Here is a 13,757-nt window from a genome sequence, read left to right on the forward strand (position 1 = left end):
AAGCAAGTAAATTATTTTCTTCAATCTAAAATAAAAACCAAGACCTTTGGCAACAATATTGGATACAGTCTAATAACTTTAGCCATTTTCTAACCATGTCGACAATACACTGATGATTCTTTATGACAATCTGGCATCAATCAAATGTCATTAGGACTGTATGCTCTAGGTGTCTGAAGTATATATTTGTTATGGTGATTTCCTGACGTGCTTTTCAGAGCTAAATTGACTTTTCAGTCTTTTGTTTCCTCACAGGCTGTTGAAACTAAATCCAATGAGAAAACAAGTACACACCAGGCAGAGAGACAGGAACGGCAGCCACACCATAGAGATGTGGATAAATACACTTCACCAATGCGCTCCTGCCCTCCCAGTCAGGCTGATGAGAAGCTGGAACCTCAAGGGGCAGCACATACTTTGGAAACCTCTCAAATTAAGGCAACACAAATGTAAGTTTTTGGTTTCACAAATGTAACAATATATTTCAAACATACTTTATATGTTATTCCTGTTAGGTGCCCAACAAAATATCTTAGATTAAACAATATAGCTATCTTGGTATTTGATATACCTCCTATTAAAATCCACCATGCTATCATCTTAAAAGCATGTTTTGATATAATTGCTACTTATCAAAGAAAATGTTTTGTTTAACATATTTTCCTACTTTCCTTCCTTAGGTTACCAAAGAGTGAATCCATACATGTGTACTTCCATGCTGTCACTTCCAAAGATTTTGATCCAGGGGATAAGATTTTCTTGATGTCATATGTGTCAGGACAGTGGGGAATAAATGAGGAAATGACCTGTACTAGGTATGACACCTTATGAAAAACAATCTTCAAAATTACAACAAAAGATTATTGTTTTCAATTCTACACAAGATTCACAAGATGTTTATTTAACTTGTTTTTTTGTGTCACCCACTTGCAACATAGTGACTTTTCATAATGAACTTTTAAATGTCTACGCCTTCTCTGTCACTAATCGTTATTGATGTGTCTCACAGGGATCTGGGGGACAAACGATATCTTGTTGAAGCACAGACTACGATCTCTAAAAACCTAATTAATAAGAGCATACCCTATAAATATGCCACTTACAAGGCCAGTAAACATGGCTACAAGGAAATGTATGAGACAATCTACCAGAAAGATGGAAATCAGTATGTGAACAGGTGTCTTACAGTCAAAGAGGAGTTTCTAACTCCTGAAGGTAAGAAAACTGAATTTCTCTACACTGAGGCTCAACAGCAACTTCTATTTATGTTTACAAAATAAAAAGTAACATATGTACAAGCTGGCTAAATATTGATATATTATAAGCTTACTGCCTTTAAATCTTACACACAAAACTTTTGAAAGATAATTAACAAGAAATGCCATTACCGGTGTCTTTTTAAAATGCTTTCTGAATATTAAAGATTGACCACTAGGTAACACTGCCAGTGATTTGTGTCTGCTAATGTATAATGCAAATTTTTAACTGACTCGATTGAATTTAACCTATTTCTGTTTCATTTAAATATGTCAAGAAATGTTAAGAAATTTATTATTTATGCTGAACCACTGGATTTAAAAAAAAAAAAAAAAAGAGGTGCTCAAAAATATGATTGGCAACATGGATTATTGTGGAATGTTAAGGAAAATGTTAAGGTGGAGAAGGGAGCTTCACTTGTAAACAGCACTGACATAGAAGTGTGTTGCCATGTTATCCGTGTTGTAAGGATTAGCTGTCACTCAGCTAACAGCCAAACGACTTATGAACATTAGAGGATCACATAAAAACATTGCTGTTAATTGGATTTATTCTGTTGGATTGTCAAGGGGACTGGCACCAGTATGACGATGTGATCCATTCTGAGCTGAAGACGAGTTTTTGGTCAGGAGAGTTTTCGACCAAAGAAGTGGTAATGAATGGGAGAGACTTTGCTGGCAGAGTGATGCTGAACATCATCTTTGAACTTCTAACAACTTGGAATGAACAGAATGTGGACAACTTCTTTTTACTGCTACAACAGTTCTTTGATACATACAGCTTTCCTCTTCTTCATGATGGTGTGAAAAGATCATCGGGATTACCATACGGTCCTGAACAAGTAAAGTTCATAGTTTCTAAAAACTGATATGAATTGAATTGATAAAAAAGGTTTTCAGTAAGAATTATCACCATATGTAATATATGTTAGTTGTTAACTTTTTTTCTATACTTTTTCTAGGTGAAAAATCTTCTCAGATATGCTCTGGATGAAAACCTTAATCCCAAGAAAGAGTGCTCCTTACACCCTCTTTATGCTGGAGTTGTTAGGTTGCTCATTTATGACAAGTATCTGAAAGACATCATGAAAGATCAACTGTCCAGTCTCTGCGATCTTCTGTGCCTGCCAAACCATCCTCAACACCATTTCGAACACTTTTGGAAAAAGTTTGCAGGCCCTTTATCCGATAAAAACAGGTAAATAATGAAAATAACCAAGTACAGACAAATTCTTAAAAGGTTTAAAAAGAGACTAAAGTAAAAACTAGGGATCTTTTTAGAAAGTTCATTTTAAAGTTAAGTCAGCTTGAAATAGTTTTAAGCCAGAGTACCTTGTCAATTGATTCTATACTGACTGAAAATTCACCTTAACCCTATCTGCTTAACCATTTCAATCAATATTCTTTCATCTACTATAAAAATACCATTATGATCTTCATTTTGGATTTATATATCAATTTGGGTATTACTGAAGAAAAGGGAACTTTTGACAAATACTGACTTATGCCAATTCAGCCAATGTACTTCCTTTTGAAAGCAATATTATGAAGCTCTCTTTGGTAATTCATGAGGCCATGCTGGCAATAATAATACTTCTGATATGTATTTTACATAAGTGCTTTCTCAGTAATTATTTACTATCTCTTAATACAAAGCTCTTTGTCAAGAATAACTTTGCAAAATTAGTAATCATCCTTGTTTATTGAAGAGTATAGTGGTGGCGTTGATGTATTGTTGATTACATTTTTCGTAACATTGTAATGAAATGAATATTGATGAAACCTAAAACAATTTTAAAACATTGTAGACAGGTAATTTTAACATTGAATGCTCTATTCAAGAAAACATACAACATATGTTTTGCTCAATGTTTGATTCAAAAGGTCTCGAAATGCATATTTTATCTGCAAACCATATTCCTCAAGAACATAAAACAGACCAGAAGCTTAGTGTATTTTGTGTAGTGTATTTTTTCTTTGCTAAGAAAATGATCAAACAAGACTTTTCTGTTGGTGTAGAATTGCAGATGCTGTTGAGATGCTGTGCGACAATGCTAGAAAACAACGTGTTGAGAAGTGGTTCTTGGTCATCCCTCTGATTCACCTATTGAGGGGAGAAAGCAGGCCCTTTGAGCCAGTTCCACCTGTCCTCAATCCAAAGTTTGACTCCTGGACAGGCTTAAGGGAGAGGAAAGGAACAAATGTCCACAGGGACAATAATGCAAGGTATGTAAGTGTTCTCTCTTACAAAGCCTTTAAAAGAAGTATAACAAAAATCTGGAAAACATTTTCACAAACCTTTTCAGAAGCATCTTTGCATATCAATGTGGCGTCCAAGGAGTCACTACTACTACCACTTACTCTGTTTCCCTTGTAATTTTGATAACTCCACATTGAAATGTAGTTAAATTTATCATTTGCTATTTCTCACCCCTCACCCTTGGGATACCCTGATACTACCTGGTACCTAAAACCCACTCATGATGTCAATCAAGTAGTGTAATCCGGATCATGAAAGAGCATGCATACCAGGCGAACATTGATCGTCTTCTTGTGCACTCTTGGATATCCCTGCTCCATTTGGATGATCTGAAAAGCTTCACAGAAAGTGTGCAAGTAGATCTTCTAGACTTACTGCAGTACCTACAGTTCAGCCTAAAACCTGGAACAATGCACACCAACTACATGGTATGTATTCTTTAGTGGCTATAATGCTGTAATGAGATATATTATATACTTTATATATATATATATATATATATGTGTGTGTGTGTGTGTGTTTAGCTCAGCTCTGCTTTATACATAGAAACTGGCCCCACTACTATCACAACGACAGTACTTATGTAAGCACTACAGTATATGGCAGAAAGACAGTGAATGTATTAATATATTAGCCTGCTAGAAAGTATTTTTTTTGTACTCAGGAGCAAGAGTCTACTACTGCTGTATCATAACTGTTCGTACACTTCTACTCATGTTTTGAAGCTACATGTGTTTGGTGCTTCTGATTACAGACATTGAAAGGCTTGGTTTCTCATCTCATCAACAAACTTAGCTGTCACAGTCAAAGGTAAAGACAAAAAAAGCCCTTTACCTGTCACAGTTTAACAGTATCAGTGCAGTAATGTCTATGAGTTGTAGTTTCTATGTTGATATCAACCCTAATGCTTGCAAAACAATCAATAACATGTTTTTTCTATAGTTTTGATGGCAAATATGGAGAGTGTTGCCTGCATACTGCAGGACAGCTTCTTGGTTTTATCTGCCGTCACACAACTGATCCACAACACTATGATGTTCCTCTTGGCTTCCTGGATCTAGTCTGTCTCATTTCCAAGGTATATGACGATACTTATTTGAAAATTATTACTGTTGTATCTCAATAAAAAAACACAGCAAGGGCTTAAAATGCAAAAAATAGGAAACAGTAACATAGCTTTATTGTTTTTTTCTTTTTTTTCTATCCTTAATGGAGAAAATTATATTAATTATGTTTATTATTTTTAACAAATCCTACATGTTGAGGTACCATAGTAACCAACAACTATACTTCCAGTCAACAGAGAGACATCATGAAGACTTATTCTGGGACACTTTAGAAACAATAAAGAAATGGCGTGGAAGTACCTTCGGAAACAGACTACTAAGTGTATGGAGTCCTGTGCAGTTTACTGTACCCAGTGAAGTTAAGGTAAGCTGAAATTAATGGTTATAATATATATGATATGTTCTCTGTTGGGGATTAACATAAAAACATGTATTTAGTGCGATACCCATTCACAATCAATTGCTTCATAGTTGATTGATTAAATATGTCTTTATTTTTAGGTATGGGAGAAGTTACTCTCACTATCCTTTAGCCATGAAGAAAACACGCAGTCTTGGAGGACGGCCTTAACGGAGGATTTTGAGGCAAAGCTAAGAAAAGTAAGACAGTATTTGTGATCGTGTTTACATGCTTTACATGTGTAATACAGTGAGACAACTGAACAACTGTGCTTGCGTGGTAGGAAAGACCAATTGATCAAATTGGAATATACTCTAACAAGATGGAAGAACTGAGCCAGGCACGCTCCTCGCTATGCAGCACAATGGAGAAATGTGCGTTGGAGGCTATTGCAGTTATTTGTCAGGTATGATTTTGATAATATTTAATATTTACTTCAATAATTAAGAATTGTGATGTTATTGTGCAGATTCTGTTTTAAAATTCCAACGATTGGTAAGTATTCTTAGAGTTTAAATTAAGATGCTAGTAAGAGTTCCCAAAGACACTTGACCTTGTAGAGAAAGAAAGTAAACATGACATGTACTGGCCAAAAAAGACTTTGTTACTCTTATCCAAGATTGTGAGCTCTTTTATTGCACCTCTCTAACAAATACTAGATGTGCAATTGACTGGTGTATCCTGGAGGTAGTGGTAGTCCATTGAGCACATAAATAAACGACATGACCTTATTTTGTATGATTCTTTATGTTTAGGATAAATCCAGAAGAGCTCTTTCCGATCTATTGAAGAAACATGATATCTCAAAGTTTGGGAAGCTGATGTCTGTTGTTGTGCTCAAGACATGGCCCAAAGATGCAAATGGACATGACATTGAAGGGGAGGACTTGATATTTGAGTACCTCCTCAATTGGCCAATGGCAAAATCTGTCTTTGGAATGACAGGTAAATACTTGTGAAATATAATGTTACTTGAATTAAGTGTGTGTGTGTTTGTGTCTTTGTACTGTACTGTATGTTGGAGTGTGCAAGAAAATAATCAGTGAAGAAAGAAAGTGAAAAGAGAGAAAGGCTGGCTTGGCTGTATTTGTCTCATCTAATTAAGGAATCATCTCATCTAACTTGGTTTGATCTTCTTTTTCTTCTTTTCTTTTGTAAATAACTCATTGTTCGTGTTTACCCATTATTTTTCAGGAAGAGATAAACGACTGATTGACAAGCTGTCAGATGAAGCACAAATCAAGATGACTTTGGCGAGTTCAGCTTTTAAATCTGTGACAGAAAAGTTCCTCAGTGGACAAATCCAAATGAAAACTTTACACCAAATCTCCCTGAAAAAACAAGAGTTTGTTGACTTGCTGAAGATTGGTAAATATAAACATATTTCTCTTCAACTATCTCTTTCTCAATCTCCAAATAGCAGTGTGTAGTTGTGGCTCCTTTTCAAGTTTCAGGTGTCCATAAGTTTTTAGGGGATAAATATGGTAAAGATTGTTTCATATTTCACCTAAAAGTTTTTCTTGCTCTACCTTTTATTTAAAAAAAATAAGCATGTCAAAATGTTATTTAATATTCATTTTTGTAATATTGTTCACATCCATACAGATCTTTATCAGGACATTGTACCATTCCAGTGGATTTTATTTTTTGATAAAGTCATCAGTTGAAATCCTGCCACTGTGTTGTGTTCCTCTAGATGGACTCTGTGATGATGATCGCTGCAAAGATGAAAGAAACATGAAACTATTACTGAAACGAAGAACCGAGGAAGCAGAAGCTATCCAAAGTGAGAAGGAGCTGGTCAAGAGTCTTCTCCATATCTGCCAGGAGCTTCCACAACGTGTCAAAGGTAGGCCGCACACTGAGGGCAAAATATTGCTTTAAGTTCCAGTTTTATTTTTGAAAACATATTCTTAGGAAACAGATGTTATGCTATGATTTAGGCGAATATCGGATGAGCAGATTGCAAGAGGAAGGACATGGGTTAGGGTAGTGGATAACATGGTATCTACTGTACATTAATTTTGAATAAAATCTTTTTAATGCACAGTTGACTTCAAGGGCTTGGACGAAAAACTTCGACAGAACATTGAGATGATGAATCTCAATGAGTTAATGGACGTTCACACTCTTGATGGACAGAACTCATCTAAAATTGAGGTTACTTATTTCAACTTGTGTGATAGCACCCGTCAAATGGCTTCAGAATTGGATGTCATTAAAGACAGTACAATCTTCAAATTGTGCTGGACAAATCAAGTGGAAGATCTGACAAGAGAACAGTCTGATACAGAAGACCCTGAACATCTGTATGAAAATGAAGAAATTTACACTCTAGACATGGTCTACAGCAAAATATTCAAGAGCTGCTTCAGCGAGTACAAAGCTCTTTATGATGGTCTGAAGAGCGGGGAACTGTTACTGGAGCAAATAGACAGCATTTTGGAGGTCTATAAAAGCAATTATGAAGATTTGCAGAAAGATTTTAACATCATGTGCAGAACAAATCAATCTGATGACAGAAAGTGGATCAAAACAAGGGCTCACCAGATTGAACAGTACAGTGATCTTCATCTTGCAATGGAGTCTGCCCAGATCATCATCGGTATCAGGGATGCAGTGTGTCCAGAAGGAGACTTCAAATTACTTGAGAAACTGCTGCAAATGGTAAGTTTCTCAAACATATACAGTATATATATGTACATGTGTGTGCTTAGGGAGTGCAGATCTGTCATTAGAAAGGTATTTTTATAGAAATAAATGTCTCTTGATCTAAGACATTAGCAGTCAACCTATTGAAATGCCTTAATTGAAAGTGAGAATCTGTCAGGAATACCTCAGTTGGAGGAGAATATGTAATTGTATTTATTTGATAAGAATGAATAATCTGATGTTAACTGACATTGTACATTGCTTTCAATTTGTTACAAGTTCTTAAAACATACCATACACATTATTGTTAAAGACTTACTGGAACTTGTGCTTGCACACAATTTACTCAATCAAATGCAAAACAGAGAGATACTGTAGATCAGGAAGTGAAATGGCATTTGAATTTTTTTTTTAATATTCACTCAGTAATGAATAATTGAGATGAGTTTATGAGTAAAATGAACTTCCAGCAGTCAAAAAGCCTTCTGACCTTGAATCTTGAATCACACAGCCTATGATTTCATATGGTTTATTTTTAGAATCAAGCAGACTTCAAGAAAAACAGTCTGAACTGCATCGATGACAACTTCATAAAAGCAAAAATCATGTTGAATGACATTACAAGTGATCGCAAGGAATGTCTTCAGGAACTTCGTCTCAGCCAAAAGTTTGTCCAGTGGGTAAAAGAAGAACTTGAAGGTACATTAGAAACATCTTTTTCTAAAGACCTATATATATATTTTTTTTTCAGTTAAAGCAATTCTAAAATAGTTTTTTTTTTGCAGATATCAATGAACTGAAAGTTTTTGTTGACCTTGCATCCATCTATGCTGGAGAAAATGATATGGAGGTGGATCGAGTGGCCTGTTTTCATGATGCTGTCCTTGGTTACTCGTCCATGTTGTATGGACTGAAGGAGGATTCTGACTTTGCTGCCTTCAAGGAGTCCCTGTCAAAACTGTGGAAGGCATTTGAAAATGATAAAGAGATACCAAGAAAATTGGTGAGATTCAGCCTTTGGGTTACCTATAACTGTCTAGCTAGTTTTTAAACTCAGTATAAAATCTATGTGAAATATACATTATAATACACATACATGTTTACAAATTCATGTGATGTTACCATAAGTATGGTCAGTAAGATCACATTGTGGGGGGTTCTTAAATGGATGCCATTCTTAATTAGTTTAAGCATTTTGGTGGTCTTTTTAATTTTGATCTAGGTTTAGTCCCACGTTTAGTCAAAGCTCTAACTCCCATGTTATCCAATTTCATAAAGCCATGTTTATGAATGCTTTATATATATAACTGATCATTTCTGATAAACAAAACAAAACAAAAAATGCAAAATCAAAATTCATATTTTTTTATGTGTAATTTTTATTTTCAGCGGGATACATCACGCCATCTGGAATGGTTAAAGACTGTAAGGGAAAGCCATGGATCTGTTGAATTTTCATCTCTGTCCTTGGCTACATCCATCAATGAGAAAGGAGTGTACATCATCAAAGCCCAGAATGAGAAAAGGGTATGATGAATGGATTACTTGAAATGATTAATTGAATTAATTTTATTTTATTTAAGCGTTACACAGGACCCTTAAAAACTTAAAAGGATATTCATATGTGATGAATACTTACAGCTCAGATTAAAACCTTTTTGTGTTGAATTTGAAACACTACTAATGCAAATTAGCTACATGAAACAGTCTTTCCTCTCTAAACAAATAGATTTTTCTCTTTATAGCTCACATTAGAGAGTTCCCTCATGCTGCAAATTCAGGACGGACTTGAGATAAATATGTCATGCACCTATGAGGACCTGAAAGAGTTACAAAATAAGCTTATGCTTATGTCCGGAAGAGGGGAACAAAATCAAAGTGAAGTGGAATTCTTTGCTGAGGTGATGTATGCCTTGTTTTTTGTGCTGAGTTATTTTTTTTTAGAAATGTATAGTTTCGGTCTGCTTTTCTCTAAATTAATGGAATTTATAAAAGAAAGTTTGCATTTTTCTTTTTATACATTCAATGTGATCTCACTTTTATTTTTTCCTATTCAGGTGTTTGACAATGTCCAAAGACTTGCCAGAGCTTTTGTAGACCTTTATGCTGCAGGGAACCCACTCTTCAAGTGTTGGGAAGCTAAAATGTATTGCAAAAGTCAGAATGACCCATGTATCACATTGGAACTCAACTTTTGCAAGACCCTATATCACATCCAAGTATTTGGAAATCTAGTTGAACAACTTGCAGAAGTGTCCCAGAAGATGGAGTTATTTCTTGATGACTGGAGAAACTTCATGGACACACAAAGATCTGACCACTACTACTTAAACTTTTTCACAGCAGAACAGATATTCTACCTGTGCAGCGTTGTGACTCAGAGCAATGTTGATGTAGAAATAGAGGACAACGCTTTGATGATGCTGTCTTTCATCAAACCAAACTGCACAACTTCAGATGTCTGGGGAACATGGAAAAAGTTTCAAGACCAATTTGAGCCTGGCAAAAGGATGAATGACCATATTCCCTTTAAAAGTCACTTTCGTCCCCCTGATGACAATCACATGTCCTCAGCCAATGCGAGTCATTTAACAGCAGATGATTCAGCAGGTACTGCAGTCCAGGCTGCTGGTTTGAAAGAACTGGAAGAGTTGTGGAATGACTACATGGAGAATAAGGGAATATTGTTCCATGACCTTTTGGACATAAGGAGTCTAGGCTGTCTGTTAAAAATGATGACTGCCTCAGAAATTCAAAATGAAAATGAATGGGAACAACCATTGCTTTCAGAGACGCAAGACAGCTCACTCAGAAGAAGCCTCCCAAAAGGCCTTATCCCAAACCAGCCAAATCTCATCATCTGTCCTCATGATGATGTCCTGACTTCATGTATCTGCTTGTACATGACTAGTGAGTATGAACCACTGCCTAGTTATGATGAGGTTCTCTTGTGCACTCCGGAAACATCTCATGAACAAGTAGAGCTTTTCCTGAGGAGATGTCTCACACCAGGTGACATTGGCCAGAAGATTTATACAATGCTTTGGGCAGATCAACTCACCTATGATGTAAGCTGTGCAATGGAGAAGTGTCTTCAGAATCTACAGTCCCTTTTTAGACATGAGTCCAGGCTGGTGATTATTTGCAGCTCTGACAGGGAGCACACTTACATTCCTACTGCATTCAGTCAGTTTAAAAGAGACTTTGTGCCCCAAGAGCCATTGGAAAGGATCCAAAAGTACCTGTCTAGGCATTACACTGTGCCCTCAGATCACAAGAATGCTTTTTTCAAAGGTGACCATTCTGTTGGCATTGTTGCATCCCAACGTGCAGGAGTAGGTGAGTCTAACATCCACACAACTTTTCCCGCAATAATTACACCTCTATTAATGAGAATTAGGAAGAGATATTGACAAGAAACTATCTTAAAAAATGATAGTATTATGTATTTTGTATGCACAATCCATATGCATTTCTAAGGCTTCCTTAAATTACACAAGGTTCCTGTAATTACACATTTTAATCTGTGCATTAAGAATATCCTTTTATAAGTCTGCATGCCTAGCCATTAAATGCACCAGCTTCTTTTGCATCTTACATCAATTCTCATACTAAAAGAATCTCACCTTTTAGATATGTTTTTTTCTTTTCAATATCATAAAGAGCTGCAGTTCAATTCCGTGCATGAAACTCTGCATGAAAGTCTGCTGTTCCTAAATGTTAAATTTTATATATTATTTTATACATAAAGTATGGTCAGTATAAAAAAAACTGTTCAACTTGAGAATGAGGTGCATCTTTTGAGTGAAATACTTTTTTCCATCAATTATTTAGAAAAAAGGTGAAGGATCAAATTAATCTTATTCTTGCTTAATTATCAGCGTTTCCCCTATATTGATCTAGCAGCGGCGGTGCGCCACTACTGAAATATGACCGCCGCTGCTGACTTATTTTTTTGAGAGAGAGAATGGAACGGGGAAACAAAAGGAGAGGAGAAGATAGGCTACTTCATAGTATTTTGCGCTACGAACGCTTGATATCAAGTCGATTAACACACCTCTGAGTAAAGGGGAGCATGATAATAGACAGACGTGACTACCTGTCTGTTTCAGTCCCTCCCACATATGCTCAATCATGGCTCCTGCGAGTGTGCAACTATTCATTTCACGTTGTCGCGCCGTTGATGCTCCGGCCCCTCCCGCACCATGAAGCTAATAAAATGGAACTTCATACCTACCAGAAGTATCTCATAAGACTTTCACCTTGCCATGGGGTTTTGTTGTAATATTTAATGTTAATCTCCCGTACTCCAGAGCATTTTGCATTAGTTAAGTGTCCTCTCTTTGACTCGCATATCGCGTGCGCTTTATAATAACAACGAGCGATATAGACTAAAATGATGTGCAGGACTCGTTCGCAGATAAATAATTGTCTAAATCCATCAATATTTAGGGTAAAGACAAGCTGTAAAAAGTATGACAATCACCCATATCTGATCCACTAAAGAGGAAGATAAATAAGATGTATAATGGCACCAGAAAGCCTGAATGTGAGACTATTCTTAGTAGTCTGTTTGCTTCATAGGATAGGCTTCTTTTTTTTCTTCTTCTGTTTTTTTTAAGATTGGCAGTTAGTGATGAGAACAATGAATTGACAAAACAAACTTTTCCAAAAGCACTGATATCTGTATTCAACAGTGCAGCATCAATGCTGTTAAGTCAGAGGATTACAGAGTGGGTCTGAGGAAGTGTAGTAGCCTTTATTTTCTCTCATACTCTGCTAAGTAAAACCCCTGGATGCTGAGGGGGTCAAACACTGGTTAAAAAGAAAAGAAACCTAATTCTCCTTTACAATGGGGCGGCAGTAGCTCAGTCTGTAGGGACTTGGGTTGGGAATCGGAGGGTAGTCCGGAAATTGGCCTGGTAGCTGGAGAGGTGCCAGTCCACTTCCTGAGCACTGCCGAGGTGCCCCTGAGCAAGGCACCCAAACCCCCCCCCACCAGCCCAGGAGCGCCCACTGTGGGCAGCCCCCTCACTCTGAGACCTCTCCATTAGTGCATGTCCATAGGATCCTGTTTGTGCATGTGTGTGTATTTCGGCCCATGTTTGTGTAGCATGTTAACTAGACAGAGTGTAAAAACGAATTTCCCCTCGCGGGATCAATAAAGTATAAATTAAATAATTCACTAGGCTACATGTTTACAATCGAGTAGGCAAACGTATTACCTCATGAAACATTTAAGATTAGTTTGAGGGAATAGTGGCATTAAAATGTGCCACATAATTTGTGCTTTTACAGCCAAACATTTTCTCCAGGGGTGCATGCCCCCAGACCCCCCAAGCAGGCTACTTCAGATCTTGTGGAAAGCCCTGGTAATATGGGTTGGAGGCACAGCTCTTTGGGATTTTACTGATTTTGTTGTGTAATTAATTTTACTGTATTGGGTGGCTGTTGGTTGACTATTCTGTCCAATAAATGTTAATAATTATTTTAAAGAACAGATTTTTTTTTTAGATTTGCACGTAACTTAAACATTGTTCCACTTCAACTCCAACCTCGGGGAAACACTGATTATGATGCATCTAGAACATAGTTCACTCCATTAATGACATTTCAGACAAACTATTTATGTTTATTCCTCTGTTTTAGGCAAGTCATTGTATGTCCAAAGACTGTATGAAAAGCTGGAGGGAAGTGTTGAAAAAGGAACTACATTTAAGAAGTGCATCCGAGTAACTGAGCGTGAGGTTAATGAACACAAGGTCCTCCAGTCTTTGTATGACACACCAAAAGGAGAAGATCTCAGGATGTTTCACTTTGATATTACATCCTCGGTAAGTTATGTTCTCATAACCATGATAATCAAGATTATTTAGATTTTTTTCACAATATGGTTGTTACTGAAGATGAACGAAATTTGTCTAATATGTTTTCTAATATTACAACCATAATTCTCAGGTGAAAAAAGGCTTGAATGAATTTCTATTCAAGCTTTTCTTTTTGCGGTACCTGATGGATTCAGATGGACAGATGTGGCGCTGCAGTCACAAACACTTGTACATTGTTGAGTTACTGGAAGCCACAAATCTTCAGCCAAGATATGCATCCAAATCTGTAAGTTA

At 36.5% G+C, this 13,757-nt stretch overlaps 1 protein-coding gene across 1 annotated transcript in view; it reads left to right on the forward strand.

Annotated features, from left to right (window-relative positions):
- The window catches only part of LOC132967114 (E3 ubiquitin-protein ligase rnf213-alpha-like), a 46,310-nt gene that overhangs the window by 4,286 nt on the left and 28,267 nt on the right, over positions 1–13,757 (forward strand). The window contains exons 5-27 of the mRNA XM_061033968.1: positions 256–449; positions 681–815; positions 1,010–1,215; positions 1,827–2,098; positions 2,219–2,454; positions 3,276–3,482; positions 3,755–3,944; positions 4,271–4,326; positions 4,459–4,594; positions 4,813–4,947; positions 5,085–5,183; positions 5,267–5,389; positions 5,739–5,928; positions 6,178–6,351; positions 6,680–6,832; positions 7,034–7,650; positions 8,175–8,334; positions 8,421–8,638; positions 9,025–9,162; positions 9,381–9,536; positions 9,693–10,974; positions 13,285–13,469; positions 13,594–13,749. Coding sequence (XP_060889951.1) covers positions 256–449; positions 681–815; positions 1,010–1,215; positions 1,827–2,098; positions 2,219–2,454; positions 3,276–3,482; positions 3,755–3,944; positions 4,271–4,326; positions 4,459–4,594; positions 4,813–4,947; positions 5,085–5,183; positions 5,267–5,389; positions 5,739–5,928; positions 6,178–6,351; positions 6,680–6,832; positions 7,034–7,650; positions 8,175–8,334; positions 8,421–8,638; positions 9,025–9,162; positions 9,381–9,536; positions 9,693–10,974; positions 13,285–13,469; positions 13,594–13,749 — 5,418 coding nt within the window. The remainder of the gene's footprint in view (positions 1–255; positions 450–680; positions 816–1,009; positions 1,216–1,826; positions 2,099–2,218; positions 2,455–3,275; positions 3,483–3,754; positions 3,945–4,270; positions 4,327–4,458; positions 4,595–4,812; positions 4,948–5,084; positions 5,184–5,266; positions 5,390–5,738; positions 5,929–6,177; positions 6,352–6,679; positions 6,833–7,033; positions 7,651–8,174; positions 8,335–8,420; positions 8,639–9,024; positions 9,163–9,380; positions 9,537–9,692; positions 10,975–13,284; positions 13,470–13,593; positions 13,750–13,757) is intronic.

This window comes from Labrus mixtus, chromosome 3, assembly GCF_963584025.1.
Source record: "Labrus mixtus chromosome 3, fLabMix1.1, whole genome shotgun sequence".
In the NCBI taxonomy this organism is placed as follows: domain Eukaryota; kingdom Metazoa; phylum Chordata; class Actinopteri; order Labriformes; family Labridae; genus Labrus; species Labrus mixtus.